The sequence below is a fragment of the Haliotis rufescens genome, unplaced genomic scaffold (genome assembly GCF_023055435.1).
Source record: "Haliotis rufescens isolate VD_foot unplaced genomic scaffold, xgHalRufe1.0.p SCAF_140, whole genome shotgun sequence".
NCBI classification, from domain to species: Eukaryota; Metazoa; Mollusca; class Gastropoda; order Lepetellida; family Haliotidae; genus Haliotis; species Haliotis rufescens.
Window position 1 is genome coordinate 338,856 of NW_025963825.1, and position 23,790 is coordinate 362,645.

The 23,790-nt window shown below is 37.9% G+C and overlaps 2 protein-coding genes across 2 annotated transcripts; one reads left to right on the forward strand and one right to left on the reverse strand.

The window, feature by feature from the left end:
• The first annotated feature begins 13,974 nt into the window (after positions 1–13,974).
• Positions 13,975–14,853, forward strand: LOC125379619 (prostatic spermine-binding protein-like). Its single transcript, XM_048395775.1, has 2 exons — positions 13,975–14,248; positions 14,591–14,853. The coding sequence occupies exons 1-2, from the start codon at positions 13,981–13,983 to the stop codon at positions 14,674–14,676; spliced, it is 354 nt and encodes a 117-aa protein (XP_048251732.1). The 5' UTR covers positions 13,975–13,980; the 3' UTR covers positions 14,677–14,853.
• Positions 14,854–18,101: 3,248 nt separating this feature from the next.
• Positions 18,102–22,241, reverse strand: LOC124121039 (ankyrin repeat domain-containing protein 29-like). Its single transcript, XM_046483984.2, has 4 exons — positions 22,071–22,241; positions 19,801–19,888; positions 19,176–19,310; positions 18,102–18,988 (listed from the first exon to the last, which is right to left on the reverse strand). Exons 1-4 carry the CDS (start codon positions 22,239–22,241, stop codon positions 18,102–18,104), a joined length of 1,281 nt encoding a protein of 426 aa, XP_046339940.2.
• Between the last annotated feature and the right edge of the window lie 1,549 nt (positions 22,242–23,790).

Consider the following 23,790-nt stretch of genomic DNA (forward strand, 5'->3'; position numbering starts at 1 on the left):
TGTGGTTCACCGTGGCGGCTAATGACGTCGAAACTGGTTAAGAAAATGAATCTACGATCAACAAAATCCCAATTAAATGTATTCAGTTATAAACCATTGAAACAAATACAACGGATCTCAAAACCAAATTGTGATTTGTATTTTATGCACAATTAAATGAGATGTTGAGTTTTATAAACCACTAAAACAAGCACAAGAGAGTTCAAAACAAATGATCGAGTCTTTTGTTACTTATGAACAATTACGTTGGCAATAAAATGGTAAAACTGTTTATTGTTATTTGTTTCTGTTGTTCTAAGTATACTGGCAACAAATGGTATCTGTTTGTCGTCTTCATCTTTGATCGGGGCTTTCATGAGTTTTTTCATCTCCATGCTCAGCTGTGGATGGAGCAGTTGATCAGAAGAAATGAAATGGACATTGGTGCAAAAACGGCCTTTGGTTGTATAACATATGTGCAACAATGGTTCGGTATCGGTGTAATTGGTGCTGAATGGGTAAAAATAAACATATTTAACAGTAAATGTGGACCTGATAAACATACTTGGCCTATTGTTGTATCCACGTAATATGGTAATAAAAGTCATGGCTTACAGAAAACCATGCAGTTCAAATAGCTCTTTGTTTGTCTGCTTAAACTGTTCTCATAATGTATGAACGCGCGTACAGTTTGCCAACAGTCAGATGGCCGAGCGGTCTAAGGCGATGTCGGATTCAGACGGCGCGGGTTCGAATCCCACGTCTGACAACTGTTTTTTCCTTCTTTCAAACGTCACTGGGTTACCTCCCTTGTTGTTGCACAACGGGGACGCATAATTCCAGTGGCATGCTATTTCCTGTAAGTACTCCTGTCTTGGTGGAGAAACTCTGTGGATTCATGTTAAGAAGATGTATTCTTATATGTCTCTCATATGCCTCAAGATAAATATGTGACCACTTTTGCGCAGACTTGGACAATGAAACACAAACTCTTGTCAATGACATATTACTGGAAACCACTGACAGGAGTTGTGTGTAGTGGAGTTATCACTGAAAATAATCAGCGACAGGAATTATTTTGTTTTAACGTGGGTTGGCGTAAGGATACACGTCTATGTGCGCTCGATCGTGACTCTCTCCACTCTGTCGGCTGCATTGGATATGGACGCGAGGGCACTTGCGTTATTGTCAATCAATCTTTATTCATGGTACTGATGAGGCCAAAGACCTATAGTACATTGTCTGGGGCGTGTTACAAATCCATACATTTTCTTAGTTTCATAGCATGATAAATAAACATTGATATATTACTCATAGTGTCTGTACAATAACATGTCATTAATTTACAAAATTTGTTACCGTTTGGGTTGTGGTAGAAATACTTATTTAGATATTTTGCTCTTAAAACATTATTCACTGGACATACACATAAAAAGTGATATTAATCTTCAATACAATCAGTTTTACAAATCCTAAAACTTCTCTTCTCGTCTCTTGCAATATCTTCATATCTTCCTTCATTAAATAGATCATGTGAGCCACAACGAAATCGAGAAAGAGCTGTTCTAAACTCATGTAAATTTACACTTAATAGATAGGTTCTGGTATAATAGTAGTCTTAAATGTAGTGTAGTACTTTGCTTTTCTAGAACTGGACAAGGAACCATGCCATAATTGGATGTACATATATTTAAAGGTCTGTGTCAAACGGGTGAAGAAATGCTGTGGCATATCTTACATGTTGCTGTAACCAAATATAACCACATCCACATTCGTATAACACTTTTGATGCCCAATTTTGTTTCCCATGGCTGCTGTAGAGAAGCATAATATAATATCATTTTGTAGGGTATCTTGAAGATGGCATCTTTAATAACTTGACACAGTATTTAATAACCTTTAAATAACTATAGATAAACATGGGAAACCTTCTGCATTCACCATATATCCTTGCGTTTTCTGTGCTAGATTTTATACAATAGAATCGGGCTTATTTTTGTATCAATTATTTTAAAGTAAACATCATATGTAATATTGTTCAGAACACATAGACGTTTTTAATATGCCGAGAAAAATTTGTAATGAAATGTTATATGCATTCCTTGACCAAATTAAATATCCTTGTAAAACACACTCTTAAGTAACAACTTCTACAGGCTTCCCTCTGTAAAGTCATTTTTCTTTTCTGGATACGTTAGCACCAATTGTAAAACTACAACTTTGGTGTTATTTTCATATTGATAGTTAGTCTGGACCCACTACAATAACTCTGTAATACATGTATTTGCTTTTGCAAGCCAGGTATTGTGCTCGAGAACATGACAATGTCGTCAGCGAAAAGAAGCCGAAATGATTTAATAGTTTCGGAATGTAGTTTATGAAAAAGGAAAATAGGAAGAGACTTAATATACACCCTTGTCGGACACCCATGCTACCTACAAAATTATCCGATATAGCGCCATTGTTCCGGACACACACCTTCTCATTTTTATATAGGGAACACAATTACTTTCCAATTCTGCTACTTAGCTTATGTCTTTGAAAGGGGAACCACAAGTTAACCCTTTTCACAGAGTCAAAAGCTATTGCAAAATCTACAAATATAGCATATAACTTCCCTCCTTTCACTGATAGATATCTCTGTATTATAGAATATAGGATAAAAGCATTGTCAGTGGTGGAGTATTCCTTTCTAAAACCTCACTTATTTTATCATAAGAGCCCGCCCAGAAAACAAGTCTCTTATTTATAATTGAAGTAAATATTTTACTGAATGTACTGAGGAGAGTAATTATTAACATCGCTAGTTGCGCCCTGTTTGTGAAGAGGGACAATAATGCCAACTGTCCAATTCTCGGTAAAATATGATCTCTCCAAAAGGATATTAAAAATAAGTCCCAAATATGGTATTAAAATATCTGATGAATGTTTACGGAACTCTGCTATCACAATATCATTACCAGATGCCTTATTATCTTTAAGGTGGGAGATGCTGTCAATAAGTTCCTCGCTAGATATTGGACATTCCATAACATTAGCTTTTACACTGTCAACTTTTTCTTCGTTGAATTTCATGTCAAATAAGTTGTTATCGTCATGGCTAAATGGAACTGAAAACAATTTCTGGAAATGCTCAAACCAATCTTGAATAGCAATGTCATTTTTGCAATATTTATTTGATTTAATGGCTTTTAGCAAAGACCAAAATGTTTTAGAATTATCTATGCTTGTTTCCAACAGTTTCTGTTTTTATTCGGAATATTTTTTTTCTTACAAACATCGTAGTCTGTTAGTGATCCTCAGTCCGTATTCTTTCTAAAGTTAGTTTAACGTCTACATCGTTCCTTTTTTAAGTAGCTGGCATTCGCTATCAAACCATTGTTGATCATATCTATAGCCCTTATTAATTTTTTTTGATATCAGATGCAGCGATAATAACAGCATCAGTAATATACCCAATACTTTCTTCAATGGTAACAAATGCTACATCTACAGCCTGCTCCAGTAAATCATACGCAGTTCCGGAAATAAGGTTTGTTCTAAACTGTTCAGCCTTCTCTTCAACCCACACAAATTTAAAGGAAGCATTGTTTTGTGTATTGCGTGGTGTAGGGTCACTTACTTGAAGCGTACGTAAACTAGTCATGACCGGAAGGTGTGATGACTCGGCTCGAGACGGTATGTCAAAGCTATGGCACATATCAAACAACTCGGACGAGGCGATAACATAATCCACCACACTCGCACCCTGGTTTCCTATAAAAGTAAAATCTCCCACACAGGCGTCTGACACGCGCCTTCCATTCATAATATGTATATTTAGTAAATTACAAAGACCGAGTAAGCTCTTACGAAAATTATTAAAAGATAAATCAACAGAAAGTCTTTTTAAGCTGAAATTGTCTAAGAGACATATTGGGCGAGTCGTCATATTATATTAGCAGAAATTATTAGGCGCACAATATCTTTCTGATAATCTAATATGACACCGTATACAACAACTAAAGATACCATAAACGAATTTATCATGCCGAAAAGTTTACACTATCTTGTATGCATATCGCACATCTCATGTCAAAATGAAAACTTGACACTTACGACCGTTGATGTTGAGGGTCATAGGGAGACAACTCTTCAAATCTTAGAGGCCAAACCTTGTTGATTATTTTAACTGTAATCTTTATCAATGAAATCACGAACGTGATCTAAAAAATTGCTAATGTCCTTGTACATCACAATTAATAATATTAAACACAAAACAGTGTCGAATAACGAATATCTGTACCAGAATTTTCATGTGAAATATGTGATGTGGGTACTGGGAAATCCAAAATGGCTGTTACTGACGGTATACGGTCTCATATTAGGTCAGTAACAACCATCTTTGATTTTTTATTGACGATATACGGGCTCAAATGGGGTTAGTAGATCTGCTCTCTGATTGGTCAATTTCACTTTTAGGCATAATAAAACTGGATATACGTGATATACTGTGCAAGTGGTGTTGAACCCAACTCACTCACTGCTCCACGTGCAAGCATGACTACGTGCACACGACGTCGGAGAGAGTTTGTTTGGCGTCTTATGACGTCATCAGAATTTCCTTTCCGTTCTTCTCTCAGGAAACCGTACCAGGGCACTTTGCCACGTACTATTTCTATATAAATTGATTCCTATTGTTTAATTTAGCGCTATAATTTACACTGAGTGTATGGTGAGTAAGTGAGTTTTGCTTAACGCCGCTTTAAACATAACTTTGTGACGCGAAGTCCTTGAGGCATGTCATTTCACACATGCAACGTCGCTCAAACGCAGCTATTTGCGACATATTTAATTTATTACGTTACATCGAACATAACTGGAACCTTTCGAACCCTCCATGAACGTTAATTGCATTTATTTCATATATTTCGTCAGTTTTTGAAACCCGATGCTTTTTGTAGGATGTATTTTTCACTTACACATAATATCCTACAGAACTCTTCGCACAAGTAGATGTTATTATAGAATATAGTTCAGGAGACATACATACACAATATTTGAGTGGATCATAAACCAAGACGAAACGCGTTCATAAATAGAACCGTGTCACTAACGTATGGCCCAGATACTGTTAAGTAATACATACTGAAAAGTTGTTGAGGTTATGGTCCATAAAAAACGCATGATGTCCGTGAGAAAAAAGTTGGCTTTGGAAAGGTCTTAGATCTTTCACATATCTTACACGCACAATACTTTGAATCAGACAGCGATGTAAAAATATATAGTTATGGCGTTTTCGTTGTTTTATTTATACATGAAATATGACAGAGTGATTGACACAATGGCGGCAGGGGGCATGACCAGACACGTGTTGAACTCTTTGTGAACACAGTTCATTATATAAATGACGCTCTGAATACAGTATAAATACAGACTTAAGAAACCTCACACTTACAACTGATCTTCGTCGTCGACACTTCAACACTTCAACAGCATCGTGAGTCCTGGAGCTATCGGAGGTAACTTGAAGGCATATATTCTCTTGTTAATCAGTATATGAGTCTGTTTTGCCATAAATTAAAGCGACAAAACCTTGTGTTGAGTGAGTGACAATATTACCCACGCAAAACAAGTTAAGGTGCATCCGATTCGTTGATACTGCTATGGTTAATGTGTCATGGCATGACACATTAAAAATAGTTAAACAATGGCTCCTTTGTCTTTGATCGTGGTCGAGCAAACCGAATTGTCAGTTAAAAAACTCTTGGCAATGAAGGAACTTCTTTCTTTCTCTATCATTTGTCTTGATGACAGAACAATTTCATGAAAAACGTTTGTCGCCAGCGGGATTCGAACCCGCGAAGTCCTTACGGAAGGCTAACGAATTCTGCCACGGCGACATGGAAGAAACTTAAGAAAATTAACAACTAAATGTTTACTTACTTCAGGACTATTTGCTTATCCGTTAATGAACTGCGAAATATGTTTTGTGCATTTTTTTTTATAGTATGTTTCTCTGCGCATCCTAGTTTTTGTACAGTATTTGTGATTTGGTTGCTTTTCGTTCAAGGAAACGAACAGATTGCAGCGAAAGAACTGTTATCTCGGTCAGGGCTATGTTTGCTCATAATAGGCCCATCAACATGGGCAAGTAATATTTGGGTGATACTTAGAAGTTGATGGATGACGAAGTAGACACAATTTATGGATAACTTTGCTTGACAACGGTATAAGGATCTATACCGAAACGCCGCTTTTTACAGTATTTAAGTAGTTCTTATCGACAAATTGTGTCTAATTTCTTCATAAATGTACACATTTTGAGAAATGCCTTTGATTTTCATTACATTTTAATAATGAAATAAAAATTGTTCTTGACACATTCTTATACTGGTGTGTAGTTGTATGTTAGTATTTTGTTGTGTAGTATCCACTGATTCATATATTTGAACACATTCTTTGCATGTTGTACAACATAATATACATATATGCTACAGAGTTTTCCATTGGCCATGAGACCCCTGTTGCTGGTAGTGTTTGCCGCTGTTCTGGTGGTCGTCTTCGCAGATAATGAGAAGGAGACGGACGACACCGGGGACAACAGCATCAACAGTGTCGACGACGGTGATGATGGTTGGAACGCGGTGGACGAAGACGACGGAAAAGATAAGAAAGATAAAAAGGATGAGATCAGAAAAAAACGTCCCAATGTAAGAGATCGCAGTGATGTCAACACTGATACTGCTGATGATGACAAGGACGATGATGGCGACTCCAATGGTATAGTATCGTATGCTTCATCTCTTGAATGACATTAATTTATGTTTAATTTCATGGATCATTTACAAATCTGATTAAATACATTTTATGGCAAATAACAGTTTGGAAAATGTGTCATGTATTGTGTGAAGAACCACATTGTTTTCAAAATCTAAAAGCTTTCTACAGATGTAAATAATACCACAACGTACACATGTGCATTACAACATTAATAGAGTATGTGTTTTTATATCTTAATTACCATGATTGGCACTATAAAGATATTTGTCGTCTATTTTGAATTTCTGTAAAATACCCAATCTGATATGGTTGGATAGATTATATTTAAAAATAGGTTTCCTATTCAAAGATGCTGGGCGTGATGACGAACAAAATACCAACACGGATCTGAAGCACATATCAGATTTGGAGGTGAAACACCCGAATGACCTATAACACGATGTTGGTCCTGTGTTTCACTGAGGCGCACAATGACGTCGATACCGACGAAGAAAGTGATTCTACGATCAACAAAATCCCAATTAAATGTATAATGTTATAAACCATTGAAACAAATACAATGGATCTCAAAACCAAATTGTGATTTGTATTTTATGCACAATTAAATGAAATGTTGACTTTTATAAACCACTAAAACAAACACAAGAGAGTTCAAAACAAATGATCGAATCTTTTGTTACTTATGAACAATTACGTTGGCAATAAAACGGTAAAACTGTTTATTGTTATTTGTTTCTGTTGTTCTAAGTATACTGGCAACAAATGGTATCTGTTTGTCGTCTTCATCCTTGATCGGGGCTTTTATAAGGTTTTTCATCTCCATGCTCAGCTGTGGATGGAGCAGTTGATCAGAAGAAATGAAATGGACAATGGTGCAAAAACGGCCTTTGGTTGTAAAACATATGTGCAACAATGGTTCGGTATCGGTGCAATCGGTGCTGAATGGGCAAAAATAAACATATTTAACAGTAAATTTGGACCTGTTAAACATACTTGGCCTATTGTTGTATCCACGTGATATGGTAATAAAAGTCATGGCTTACAGAAAATCATGCAGTTCAAACAGCTCTTTGTTTGTCTGCTTAAACTGTTCTCATAATGTATGAACGCGCGTACAGTTTGCCAGCAGTCAGATGGCCGAGCGGTCTAAGGCGATGCTCCAGGCCGAAGTCGGATTCAGACGGCGCGGGTTCGAATCCCACGCCTGACAACTGTTTTTTCCTTCTTTCAAACGTCACTGGGTTACCTCCCTTGTTGTGGTACAACGGGGACGCAACATTCCAGTGCTATGCTATTTCTTCTAAGTACTCCTACCTTGGTGGAGAAACTCTGTGGATTCATGTTAAGAAGTTGTATTCTTATATGTCTCTCAAATGCCTCAAGATAAATATATGACCACTTTTGTGTAAGATTCGGACAATGAAACACAAACTCTTGTCAATGACATATTACTGGAAACCACTGACAGGAGTTGTGTGTAGTGGAGTTATCACTGAAAATAATCAGCGACAGGAATTATTTTCTTTTAACATGGGTTGGCGCAAGGATACACGCCTATGTGCGCTCGATCGTGACTCTCTCCACTCTGTCGGCTGCATTGGATATGGACGCGAGCGCACTTGCGTTATTGTCAATCAATCTTTATTCATGGTACTGATGAGGCCAAAGGCCTATAGAACATTGTCTGGTGCGTGTTACAAATCCATACATTTTCTTAGTTTCATAGCATGATAAATAAACATTGATATATTTCTCACAGAGTCTGTACAATAACATGTCATTAATTTACAAAATTTGTTACCGTTTGGGTTGTGGTAGAAATACTTATTTAGATATTTTGCTCTTAAAACATTATTCACTGGACATACACATAAAAAGTGATATTAATCTTCAATACAATCAGTTTTACAAATCCTAAAACTTCTCTTCTCGTCTCTTGCAATATCTTCATATCTGCCTTCATTAAATAGATCATGTGAGCCACAACGAAATCGAGAAAGAGCTGTTCTAAACTCATGTAAATTTACACTTAATAGATAGGTTCTGGTATAATAGTAGTCTTAAATGTAGTGTAGTACTTTGCTTTTCTAGAACTGGACAAGGAACCATGCCATAATTGGATGTACATATATTTAAAGGTCTGTGTCAAACGGGTGAAGAAATGCTGTGGCATATCTTACATGTTGCTGTAACCAAATATAACCACATCCACATTCGTATAACACTTTTGATGCCCAATTTTGTTTCCCATGGCTGCTGTAGAGAAGCATCATATTATATCATTTTGTAGGGTATCTTGAAGATGGCATCTTTAATAACTTGACACAGTATTTAATAACCTTTAAATAACTATAGATAAACATGGGAAACCTTCTGCATTCACCATATATCCTTGCGTTTTCTGTGCTAGTTTTATAATACAATAGAATCGGGCTTATTTTTGTATCAATTATTTTAAAGTAAACATCATATGTTATATTGTCCTGAACTCATAGACGTATTTAATATGCTTAGAAAAATTGTAATGAAATGTTATATGCATTCCTTGACCAAATTAAATATACTTGTAAAACACACTCTTAAGTAACAACTTCTACAGGCTTCCCTCTGTAAAGTCATTTTTCTTTTCTGGATACGTTAGCACCAATTGTAAAACTACAAATTTGGTGTTATTCATATTCATAGTTAATTTAGACCCATCACAATAACTCTGCAATACATGTATTTGCTTTTGCAAGCCAGGTATTGTGCTCGAGAACATGACAATGTCGTCAGCGAAAAGAAGCCGAAATGATTTAATAGTTTCGGAATGTAGTTTATGAAAAAGGAAAATAGGAAGAGACTTAATATACACCCTTGTCGGACACCCATGCTACTTACAAAATTATCCGATATAGCACCATTGTTCCGGACACATACCTTCTCATTTTTATATAGGGAACACAATTACTTTCAAATTCTGCTACTTAGCTTATGTCATTGAAAGGGGAACCACAAGTTAACCCTTTTCACAAAGTCAAACGCTATTGTAAAATCTACAAGTACAGCATATAACTTCCCTCCTTCCTTCTCTGTATTATAGAATATAGGATAAAAGCATTGTCAGTGGTGGAGTATTCCTTTCTAAAACCTCACTTATTTTATCGTAAGAGCCCGCCCAGAAAACAAGACTCTTATTTATAATTGAAGTAAATATTTTACTGAATATACTGAGGAGAGTAATTATTAACATCGCTAGTTGCGCCCTGTTTGTGAAGAGGAACAATAATGCCAACTGTCCAATTCTCGGTAAAATATTATCTCTCCAAAAGGATATTTAAAATAAGTCCTAAATATGGTATTAAAATATCTGATGAATGTTTACGAAACTCTGCTATCACAATGTCATTTCCAGATGCCTTATTATCTTTAAGGTGGGAGATGCTGTCAATAAGTTCCTCGCTAGATATTGGACATTCAATAACATCAGCTGTTACACTGTCAACTTTATCTTCGTTGAATTTCATGTCAGTCCGTATTCTTTCTAAAGTTAGTTTAACGTCTATATCGTTCCTTTTTAAGTAGCTGGCATTCGCTATCAAACCATTGTTGATCATATTTATAGCCTTATTAATTTTCTTCATATCAGATGCAGCGATAATAACAGCATCAGTAACATACCCAATACTTTCTTCAAGGTTAAAAAATGCTACATCTAAAGCCTGCTCCAGTAAATCATACGCAGTTCCGGAAATAAGGTTTGTTCTAAACTGTTCAGCCTTCTCTTCAACCCACACAAATTTAAAGGAAGCATTGTTTTGTGTATTGCGTGGTGTAGGGTCACTTACTTGAAGCGTACGTAAACTAGTCATGACCGGAAGGTGTGATGACTCGGCTCGAGACGGTATGTCAAAGCTATGGCACATATCAAACAACTCGAACGAGGCGATAACATAATCCACCACACTCGCACCCTGGTTTCCTATAAAAGTAAAATCTCCCAAACCGGCGTCTGACCCGTGCCTTCCATTCATAATATATATATTTAGTAAACTACAAAGATCGAGTAAGCTCTTACCAAAATCATTAAAAGATAAATCAACAGAAAGTCTTTTTAAGCTGATATTGTCTAAGAGACATTTTGGGCGAGTCGTCATATTATATTAGCAGAAATTATTAGGCGCCCAATATGTTTCTGCTAACCTAATATGACACCGTATACAACAACTAAAGACACCATAAACGAATTTATCATGCCGAAAAGTTTACACTATCTTGTATCCATATCGCACATCTCATGTCAAAATGAAAACTTGACACTTACGACCGTTGATGTTGGGGGTCACAGGGAGACAACTCTTCAAATCTTAGAGGCCAAACCTTGTTGATTATTTTAACTGTAATCTTTATCAATGAAATCACGAACGTGATCTAAAAAATTGCTAATGTCCTTGTACATCACAATTAATAATATTAAACACAAAACAGTGTCGAATAACGAATATCTGTACCAGAATTTTCATGTGAAATATGTGATGTGGGTACTGGGAAATCCAAAATGGCTGTTACTGACGGTATACGGTCTCATATTAGGTCAGTAACAACCATCTTTGATTTTTTATTGACGATATACGGGCTCAAATGGGGTTAGTAGATCTGCTCTCTGATTGGTTAATTTCACTTTTAGGCATAATAAAACTGGATATACGTGATATACTGTGCAAATTGGTGTTGAACCCAACTCACTCACTGCTCCACGTGCAAGCATGACTACGTGCACACGACGTCGGAGAGAGTTTGTTTGGCGTCTTATGACGTCATCAGAATTTCCTTTCCGTTCTTCTCTCAGTGACTTTACAATCTGATCTCTGTTCACTGGAAGATTGGGACGTCGGATCTGAACAACTGGAACCTTCTCTCAGAAAGAAGCATGCGTTGCCAGTTGACATACCAAACGTTAACGCTGAAGTCGATGTTTCCTCGTCAACATAATTCCTCTGAATATCCGATAGGCCCTGATATGATCATATCGTAGTCGTCGACGTACTGTATGACGATGGATAGCACGTCCACACGCAGTCGCTGCAGATGACGTCACAGAGAGGAATCTGTAAAGTGGCAACCACAAAGATCACTTCGGTCAGACGATTTACACTACTTGACTGTTCCACAATATAATCTCAAAGGCTATGGTAACAGCTCTTTCAGCACAACTGGCCATCGACTGTGGAATAATCTTCCAATTCAAATTATTCTAACCTTTTGAATCCTTTTTAATCACAACTAAAACAAATCGTTATCGTGAAGCATATGACCTACTTGAGGCAGATACGGAGATGAGGAAACCGTACCAGGGCACTTTGCCACGTACTATTTCTATATAAATTGATTCCTATTGTTTAATTTAGCGCTATAATTTACACTGAGTGTATTGTGAGTAAGTGAGTGAGTTATGTTTAACGCCGCTTTAAACATAACTTTGTGACGCGAAGTCCTTGAGGCATGTCATTTCACATATGCAACGTCGCTCAAACGCAGCTATTTGCGACATATTTAATTTATTACGTTACATCGAACATAACTGGAACCTTTCGAACCCTCCATGAACGTTAATTGCATTTATTTCATATATTTCGTCAGTTTATGAAACCCGATGCTTTTTGTAGGATGTATTTTTCACTTACTCATAATATCCTACAGAACTCTTCGCACAAGTAGATGTTATTATAGAATATAGTTCAGGAGACATACATACACAATATTTAAGTGTATCATAAACCAAGACGAAACGCGTTCATAAATAGAACCGTGTCACTAACGTATGGCCCAGATACTGTTAAGTAATACATACTGAAAAGTTGTTGAGGTTATGGTCCATTAAAAACGAATGATGTTCGTGAGACAAATTATGGTCTTGACAAGTATAATCCGTTCGCTGAATGAATATAAAAAGTTGGCTTTGGAAAGGTCTCAGATCTTTCATATATCTTACACGCACATTACTTTGAATCAGACAGCGATGTAAAAATATATAGTTTTCGTTGTTTTATTTATACATGAAATATGACGGAGTGATTGACACAATGGCGGCGGGGGGCATGGCCAGACACGTGTTGAACTCTTTGTGAACACAGGTCATGATAAAAGTGACGCCCTGAATACAGTATAAATACAGACTTAAGAAACCTCACACTTACAACTGATCTTCGTCGTCGACACTTCAACACTTTAACAGCATCGTGAGTCCTGGAGCTATCGGAGGTAACTTGAAGGCATATATTCTCTTGTTAATCAGTATATGAGACAGTTTTGCCTTAAATTAAAGCGACAAAACCTTGTGTTGAGTGAGTGACAATATGGCCGACACAAAACAAGTTACGTCGCACCCGATTCGTTGAAATTACTATGGTTTATCTGTCATGGCGTGACACATTAATTATAGTAATATGAACGAATCGGGCGATCTCTTCTATTTTAAGTCATCCGGTTAGAGGCACGGGTGTCCTCGCCTCAGTGTCTAAGACGCCGTAGTCGATGTCCAGAGTTGTGTCCCACAATACAAGACACTTATGAATTGGTTGGAATTCTATGTTTCTTGGTTTGTCTGCATTATACCCGTAATCGTCTCGTGGATGTCAACAATGTGGCAAACGTCTAATACATTCATAACTCAAGGTTTTCCTCATCTGACAGCCCGTGTTATAATTGAAATACTGTTCAAAACGGCGTTAAAGCGAATTCCTTCACTCACTATTCACCTCGTTCATATATATCAGCGAACATATCAGCAAGCTTCTCGATTATTGATATAATGAGTGAGTTACCATATTGCTTCTTTTGTAATTAATCTGAAAAAAATACGCGTTTATATCAGTTAGGCATAATGATACAACGAGCGACGAACTAATGTATTCATTAAGTATACTCAAACTTAAGACATCTCCACGTTATCCACCCATAACATCTCATACTCTCTGTGTATGTGTAACAGATATAGAATAAACTAGCCTAACACAAACAGCAAATAGAACCACCGTAACACTAAACTTCTTCATAAATCTACTCATTTTGAGAAATGTCTTTGATTTACATAACATTTTAAATATGAATCATAAGTGATTATTGACACAATCTTATACTGGTGTGTAGTTGTATGTTAGTATTTTGTTGTGTAGTATCCACTGATTCATATATTTGAATACATTCTTTGCATGTTGTACAACATAATATACATATATGTTACAGAGTTTTCCATTGGCCATGAGACCCCTGTTGCTGGTAGTGTTTGCCGCTGTTCTGGTGGTCGTCTTCGCAGATAATAAGAAGGAGACGGACGACACCGGGGACAACAGCATCAACAGTGTCGACGACGGTGATGATGGTTGGAACGCGGTGGACGAAGACGACGGAAAAGATAAGAAAGATAAAAAGGATGAGATAAAAAAGAAACGACCCAATGTACGGGATCGCAGTGATGTCAACCCTGACACTACTGATGATGACAAGGACGATGATGGCGACTCCAATGGTGTAGTATCGTATGCTTCATCTCTTTAATGACATTAATTAAGGTTTAATTTCATGGATCATTTACAAATCTGATTAAATGCATTTTATGGCAAAAAACAGTTTGGAAAATGTGTCATGTATTGTGTGAAGAACCACATTGTTTTCAAAATCTAAAAGCTTTCTACAGATTTAAATACCACAACGTACACATGTGCATTACAGCATTAATTGAGTCTTTTTATATCTTAATTACCATGATTGGCACTATAAAGATATTTGTCGTCTATTTTGAATTTCTGTAAAATACCCCATCTAAAATGGTTGGATAGATTATATTTAAAAATATGATTCCTATTTAAAGATGCTGGGCGTGATGACGAACAAAATACCAAAACGGATTTGAAGCACACATCAGATTTGGAGGTGAAACACCCGAATGACCTATAACACGATGTTGGTCCTGTGTTTCACTGAGGCGCCCAATGACATCGACACTGACAAAGAAAATGATTCTACGATCCACAAAATCCCAATTAAATGTATAATGTTATAAACCATTGAAACAAATACAACGGATCTCAAAACCAAATCTATTGTGATTTGTATTTTATGAACAATTAAATGAAATGTTGACTTTTATAAACCACTTAAACAAACACAGGAGAGTTCAAAACAAATGATCGAATCTTTTGTTACTTATGAACAATTACGTTGGCAATAAAATAGTAAAACTGTCTATTGTTATTTGTTTATGTAGATCTAAGTATACTGGCGTCAAATGGTACCTGTTTAATGTCTTAGTCCTTGATCGGGGCTTTCATGTGGTTTTTCATCTCCATGCTCAGCTCTGGAGGGAGCGGTTGATCAGTAGAAATATAAAAATGGATATTGATGAAAAATTCGGCCTTTGGTTGTATAACATATGCGCAACAATGGTTCGGTATCGGTGGTAACTGCGCTAAAGGTGATACCCAAAGGGATTCATTGGACGAATGGGTAAAAATAAACAAACAACATTTTTAACAGTAATTTTGGACCTGTGAAATATATTTGGCCTTTTGTTATATGAACGGAGATATTGTAATAAATGAAATGTCATGGCTTACAGCGAATCACGCAGTTTAAACACCTCTTTGTTTGTCTGCTTAAATTGTACTCCACTGTATAAACGTGCCTACAGTTTGCCAGCAGTCAGGATTGCCGAGCGGCCTGAGGCGCTGCGTTCAGGCACCAGTCGGGTTCTGACGGCGTGGGTTCGAATCCCACATCTGACAACTGTTTTCCCCCTCTTTCAAACGGCACCGGATTACCTCCCTTGTTGAGGCACAACATGGACGCATACTTCCATGCTATTTCTTGTAAGTTATCCTACCTTTGTGGAAAAACTCGGTTCATGTAAAGATTCTCAATACTTTTATTCCTCAAGATAAATATGTGACCACTTTTGTGTCAGACTCGGACAATGAAACAAAAAATCTTGTCAATGACATTTTACTGGAAACTGTTGAGTCGTGTGTAGTGGAGTTATAACTGAAAATAATCAGCGACTTGGATTATTTTGTTTTAACGTGGGTTGGCGCAAGGATACACGCCTGGGTGCTTTGGAGCGTGACTCTCTCCACTCTGTCGGCTGCACTGGATATGGACGCGAGCGGACGTGCGTTACTGAGACACCATGTCGGGTTCGAAAGATTTGTTTGTTTATTGTTTAACGCCACACTCACCAATATTCCAGCTATATGACGGCGGTCTGGAAGTAATAATGTTAAAAAGAAGCATAACTGTTCCAGTCTTGATATGTATCTCTTGAATAAGCTAACTTCAGTAGTTTCTGAAAAAGCTTGTCGCCATATGTGTTGCTGTAAGAGAAACAGGTGATCACTATGTAACATAGGTGTTGCTGTAAGAGAAACAGGTGATCACTATGTAACACATGTTTCTGTAAGAGAAACAGGTGATCACTATGTAACACAGGTGTTGCTGTAAGAGAAACAGGTGATCACTATGTAACACATGTGTTGCTGTAAGAGAAACAGGTGATCACTATGTAACACATGTGTTGCTGTAAGAGAAACAGGTGATCACTATGTAACACATGTGTTGCCGTAAGAGAAACAGGTGATCACTATGTAACATAGGTGTTGCTGAAAGAGAAACAGGTGATCACTATGTAACACATGTGTTGCTGTAAGAGAAACAGGTGATCACTATGTAACATAGGTGTTGCTGAAAGAGAAACAGGTGATCCCTATGTAACACATGTGTTGCTGTAAGAGAAACAGGTGATCACTATGTAACACAGGTGTTGCTGTAAGAGAAACAGGTGATCACTATGTAACATAGGTGTTGCTGAAAGAGAAACAGGTGATCACTATGTAACACATGTGTTGCTGTAAGAGAAACAGGTGATCACTATGTAACATAGGTGTTGCTGAAAGAGAAACAGGTGATCACTATGTAACATAGGTGTTGCTGTAAGAGAAACAGGTGATCACTATGTAACACATGTGTTGCTGTAAGAGAAACAGGTGATCACTATGTAACACATGTGTTGCTGTAAGAGAAACAGGTGATCACTATGTAACACATGTTTCTGTAAGAGAAACAGGTGATCCCTATGTAACACATGTGTTGCTGTAAGAGAAACAGGTGATCACTATGTAACACATGTGTTTCTGTAAGAGAAACAGGTGATCACTATGTAACATAGGTGTTGCTGAAAGAGAAACAGGTGATCACTATGTAACACATGTGTTGCTGTAAGAGAAACAGGTGATCACTATGTAACATAGGTGTTGCTGTAAGAGAAACAGGTGATCACTATGTAACATGTGTTGCTGTAAGAGAAACAGGTGATCACTATGTAACACATGTGTTGCTGTAAGAGAAACAGGTGATCACTATGTAACACATGTGTTTCTGTAAGAGAAACAGGTGATCACTATGTAACATAGGTGTTGCTGAAAGAGAAACAGGTGATCACTATGTAACACATGTGTTGCTGTAAGAGAAACAGGTGATCACTATGTAACATAGGTGTTGCTGTAAGAGAAACAGGTGATCACTATGTAACATGTGTTGCTGTAAGAGAAACAGGTGATCACTATGTAACACATGTGTTGCTGTAAGAAAAACAGGTGATCACTATGTAACATAGGTGTTGCTGAAAGAGAAACAGGTGATCACTATGTAACACATGTGTTGCTGTAAGAGAAACAGGTGATCACTATGTAACACATGTGTTTCTGTAAGAGAAACAGGTGTATACCATGTAACATAGGTGTTGCTGTAAAAGAAACGGGTGTACACCATGTAACACATGTGTTGCTGTAAAAGTAACGGGTGTACACCATGTAACATAGGTGTTGCTGTAAAAGTAACGGGTGTATACCATATAAGATAGGTGTTGCTGTAAAAGAAACAGGTGTATACCATGTAACATAGGTGTTGCTGTAAAAGAAACAGGTGTATACCATATAAGATAGGTGTTGCTGTAAAAGAAACAGGTGTATACCATGTAACATAGATGTTGATGCTGGACCGGATTACACAGTGGTGTGCTGCTCACGTGGAGGATTATGTGTAAACTGGGCACAGTAATACTGGGTTAATGTTGAGCATGTCCTCTCACCATGCACTGTTATAGATACTGCTTGCATTGTGTGTTTGTTTTGAAGTTGTTGCCTGCTATTAGTTCTTTTTAATCTGTACTTTTTCTGAAGGTTCAAACAGTTTTCTTGAAACAAATTGCACTGTTGTTGAGACATTCACTTGAATACATTTCTAAATTGACAGAAATACATACAACAAAGAAATAATCACATAAATCATAGTGACTGCCGGTTTGTATCTAACATCAGCTTGTTTCCAAATCAGCCCTGTGAAATAATGAGGTCATACACTTTTATGTGTTTTCTTCGTGTTGCTATCATCACTGCTATGTCCCCATACTTGTCCTTGGCGTGAATATCCACAATATCCTGAGAAAGAATATGCTTCACCATTTCCACTTGGCCACAGAAACAGGCCACGTGCAGGATCGTGGAACCATCACCATCAACTGCAGACACATCACCTCCTTTACTAACAAGCAAGTCAAACACGTCTTTATGTCCTTCAGCTGCGGCCACCAACAACGGTGTCCTCCCATCTACTCTTTTACAGTTGATGTCCGAAATGTTCTGAGAGAGGATGTACTTTACCATCTCCACATTTCCTCCAAGACATGCCGAATGTAGGATGTTTTCACCATTTATATCCACGACTGAAGCATTGCCTCCTTTCCTCTTGACTAAGTCAAACACGTCTCTATGTCCCTCAGTTGCTGCAAACATCAATGGTTTCCTCCCGTTTAATCCTCTACAGTTGATGTCCGAAATGTTCTGAAAGAGGATGTACTTTATCATCTCCACATTTCCTCCAAGGCAGGCCAAATGTAGGATGTTGTCACCATTTATATCCACAAGTGAAGCATTGCCTCCTTTCCTCATGACTAAGTCAAACACGTCTCTATGTCCCTCAGTTGCTGCAAACATCAATGGTGTCCTCCCGTAGAATCCTCTACAGTTGATGTCCGCAATGTTCTGAGTGAGGATGTACTTCACTAGCATCACGTTTCCCCCAAGGCAGGCCAAATGTAGGATGTTATCACCATCTATATCAACAAGTGAAGCATTGCCTCCTTTCCTCATGACTACGGCAAACACGTCTCTATGTCCCCGACGTGCTGCCAACATCACTGATGTCCTCCCGTACTGTCCTCTAATGTTGATGTCCACAAAGTCAAGTGACAGGATATTTTTAACAGGCCATGTGAAGAATATTGTCACCGTTATTATCAACAAGTGACATATTGCATCCTTCTTTTATAAGACAGTGAAACAGAGCCCTGTGTCCAGCACGTGCTGCCAACATCACTGGTGTCCTCCCGTATTCCCTCTCTCTACCGTTGATGTCAACATGACCTTGCACTCGGCTAAGGTCACCCTCCCTGCAGGCTTCATGGAGTATGTTGTCTACAGATTTTCTCTTCTGATCTCGTTTCTGCTGTTGAGATCTCGAAGGATAAAACTTCTTCATATCTGGAAATATGTTTATTGAGATTTGTTTTACCACAGCTAGTGAAGAAGTATGATTTATGTTGACATTCTAAAGCACATTTGTTTCATGAAGAAATAATTGCCTTTTCAAAAACTGCTTTACATAAACATATAAAATAATCAGTCTCGTCATAGCCCAACACAATTTCTGACATCTCAAATATAATTTAGGAAAGTTGGAAATCAAGATTAATTCAATAGATAATAAATTTTGTTATCTTACAGTCTAAACTTTCTATATTTGTCCTAAAAGGAGAAATACAATTTTGGGCCATCACCATCATATTCAAAAACAATTTTTTAAAATTGTTTCAACTCATTTTCTGGAAAATGGAAATCCAGGTAAACTTGACAGATATTTTATACAATGTCTAAACATGGCTAGATTCTCGAAAATCTTATTTTTCCCTAACCAACCCTTAAGTAAAATAGTACTTGGAAACCAGACAAAAGATAACAGGACGGCTCTTACCTTTTATACAGACAGCTTTTCCAGATCGACTCTCTATACACCTAGAACCGAGACTGCAAGACATGATTGTGCAGGGACCAGCGGGTACCTGTAAACAGAAGTAAACTGTCAACTGCGTGTTCGCGAATGTCTCCTCCCAAATAGTACGCTGGGTCGATTAATTTTCTCTGTAAGTTCTTGAGAAGCATCGGTCTTTTGTCCTTGTTGAATAATAATAAAAGCGACAAAGCCCATCCCATATTCACATGAAATCTCTGCTTAAAGCAGAGTCGATTGTTCATGAACATGTGTTTATGAATCACTATCAAAGTGATGAAGTAAGCGAAAAGATGAGCGTATCCTAACAACAATGGCATCCGTCACACATGCATTAAATTTCACTTGACGTTGTCTTTCCTAATATATACTGACGGAAAAATGTAACTGTGCTTCACATACAGTTCAATAAAAATAAAGTTATTCTGAAATGAAATAATTTATCTTGTAAGAAATGTTCATGAAGATATTTCCTCGACTTTAAGGTCGTGATACACAATGTGCATATGCATCATGCATGGAGCAAAATAATGATATTTGCATGTTTGTTGGGGGCATGATACTCACACACGTGTTTCTTGTTCGCGTGAATAGCATACAGTGATTGTTCAGACACCAGGTGTTCATTGAAACACTTTTGTAATGCAATAGCGGGCAAATGGGACAAAACGAAGCTGCCATAAAATTTTAGGTTCATCAAAACACAATTTGATCCCTTTGTTGACGATATCAACAGCATGTAGATACGTTATGTTGAAACAAGTGGCGTCACGTCCACCAGACAACCGTATTCGGTTGGTGCATCTACGGAATCGATACCAAACTGCCACATTGACAGCTCAGTCAGTTCCTTGGTTGAGCCCAGTTAGTGGCAGAACCGTACGCAAGTTGTTGATACGCCCAAGATTGATTCTACGCCACCGTCAGCCACGCCTAGCTTGGTGTAGACAGCATCTGAGGTTCAGAATACAAGACTGGTACAGTATTCTGATGAGTCGAGGTTTAATCTGAACAGGTCTGATGGTCGTGGAAGGGCCTACAGGCGTCCAGGAGAACGTCTTAGCGATGCTTGCATTACTCAACGTCGCCTGTTTGGGGGTGGAAGTGTAATGGTATGGGCTTATATCACAACTCATGGGAGAACAGAACTTCAATATAAAGGGCAATTCGAATGGCGTACGCATCCGGGACACAATCGTTCGAGATCATGTTCTACCCTTTGTTGAATTAGCGTCACGTTGAAGCAGCATCCCCTCCCCCACAAACATCCCAGCCACCCACAACCCCACCACCACCCACCGTTCCACGTGTTGTAACAAACATTTGGACGTAGTATAACATTGCTGTACTGCCATTCCTGGCTGTATCTCCAGGCATGTCCCCCATAGGACATGTCTGGGGTGAGATGCAGCGACGCGCACAACAGAACCAGAACCAGTCTGTAAGGCTACTTAATTTGGCCAATCTTTGGTTGACATTTGGAACAACATCTCCCAAGCTGTTTTCAACCATCCATTGTCTTCAATGCGCCGCCGCTGCTTGCCTGCATCAAGGCAAATGGAGGTCGCTACCGTTATTGACATTGTCAATTGTGTTCTCACACCACCCTGTTACCAGGTATTGGTTTTGTCAATCAATTTGATCAGACGGATGACCAATATCAAGTTGTTATTTTAGATAACATAACATTTACGTCACTTTGTATGAAACACGGTTACATTTTTCCGTTAGTATATATATAGTGGCTGGTTGGGTAGCGTTGTGGTCAAAACGTTTGTTCGCTGAAGACCCAGTACAAAGTGTGAAGATCATTTCTGGTTTCCCCGATTTGTGATATGAATGGACTGTTGCCAAATTCGGCGTTAAACACATCTCATTCACTCTAGATATTTGACAGTAAATTACTTTTAATTCACCTGACGTAAATTGCGTTCAAACCAAGCAGACCAATATAGAATATTTTTTTATGCATGTTTCGTCTTCAATATGATGTAATTACATGAGAAAATCATTTCTGGAATGGGATTAAACCAAATGAGTACAATCACCTTCATTGTTAAATAGGCTAAGCATATTTACAGATAAAATCAACTTACATCTGAATGATTCTTTTGAAGAGCAATAAATTCTTCATTCTTCTCAATTGGCTTCGATTCCCCAAGTTGTAGACGACAAGTTAACGTTTCATAACTGAATTCGTATCTCAAACAGCCGCCAGTTTCAATACATCTTACTTGGCAGAGTTTGATGCCAATGTTCCTGATAGTAGCAAAACGCTCCGTCCTCTTCTCTGTTGTTTGAACTTCACTTTGTTTGATGCTGGATGTAAACAGTCCCAGCACTGAGTGAACAGCTGCTGATACCAGGAACAGCTCCCGAAACACCCCTGAACACAGCGGAGTCATCTTCAAGTCTGCACAGAAGATACACCAACACCGACCACACACAGCTGGGTACGAAGGCACGACTGCTGATCGACACAACCAAGGCAGACCTGTGCACGACTTCTAGCAGTGGTATATAGACGTCATGGGACAGATTACGCTACCGGTGTACATGTTACATGCGAGATCAATACAGCAAATTACAGTCTGGAACCATCAACGAAAATGTCATCTGAAGTTTACTGAGAAAACAGAATTTGAAATGCTGAACGTCCTCACACAATAGTTTACTTGAACCTTCAGGTATATCTATGACATTGTTCATTAATTGTCAATTGGCCGATTCCCTTCCTCTGATTTTCCTACCTGAACTAGCCATAATAGAGACCAGTGAGACAGCCTTCCTCTGTTTTTATGTTTAGATTTATGCATAAAGAATCAGAGTGACAAAAACTCTCTCCACACCGAGTGAAGTCTTCATATTTTCAATATATATCAAGCAATATTCCAGCAACTCCAGCCTTTGGCGTCAACATTTCATATTTGAGGTACAATTGTACATGCGAGTCTTGCTAAAAGAGTTACAACATTCAAGGTATTAGTATTGCTTTCAACGTTTTTATGGTTTCACGGTGGAGGGCATTTCCAAATGTTTCCAGGTTTGTTCAAGTGAACATTTGACTTGCCTTTGCATGTGTTTGTGACGGGTGTCACCGCGGGGGCAGGACAGGCTCACCATTTGGCGAACACTTGGTGTCATCACTACCTTATAGTGATTCATAACCACATACTTACGGTATAGTCGTATACGTGCAGCTGATTCTTCTTTGTGCAGAGCTTGCTTGTGATTATGGAAATGATAGTGTCGGAAAGTTCAGAACCTTTAACACTTTTAATTAATTCAGCTTGGATTTTGTTTGGAGACCAGATATTTTTTCAGCTACAGCGGTAAAATCAGATATATTTGTTTAATTAAAACTATGAGCCTAAATACTTTTTTTCTAAAAAACTCCAACACATTGCAGCAATGTAATTTTTGTGGCAGACATTTTCGTCCTTTTTTTCCAACGGTCTTTTTTTCAAAAACTGATCAGTATACAAGGTGACAACCGTTAGCCTACAACCTATATATTGATCAGTAAACAAGGTGACATACGTTAGCCTACAACCTATATAGTGATCAGTAAACAAGTTGACAACCGTTAGCCTACAACCTATATACTGCTCAGTAAACAAGGTGCCATACGTTAGCCTACAACCTATATACTGATCAGTAAACAAGGTGACAACCGTTAGCCTACAACCTATATACTGATCAGTAAACAAGGTGACAACCGTTAGCCTACAACCTATATATTGATCAGTACACAAGGTGCCATACGTTAGCCTACAACCTATATACTGATCAGTAAACAAGGTGACAACCGTTAGCGTACAACCTATATACTGATCAGTAAACAAGGTGACAACCGTTAGCCTACTGCCTATATACTGATCAGTAAAAAAGGTGACAACCGTTAGCCTACAACCTATATACTGATCAGTAAACAAGGTGACATACGTTAGCCTA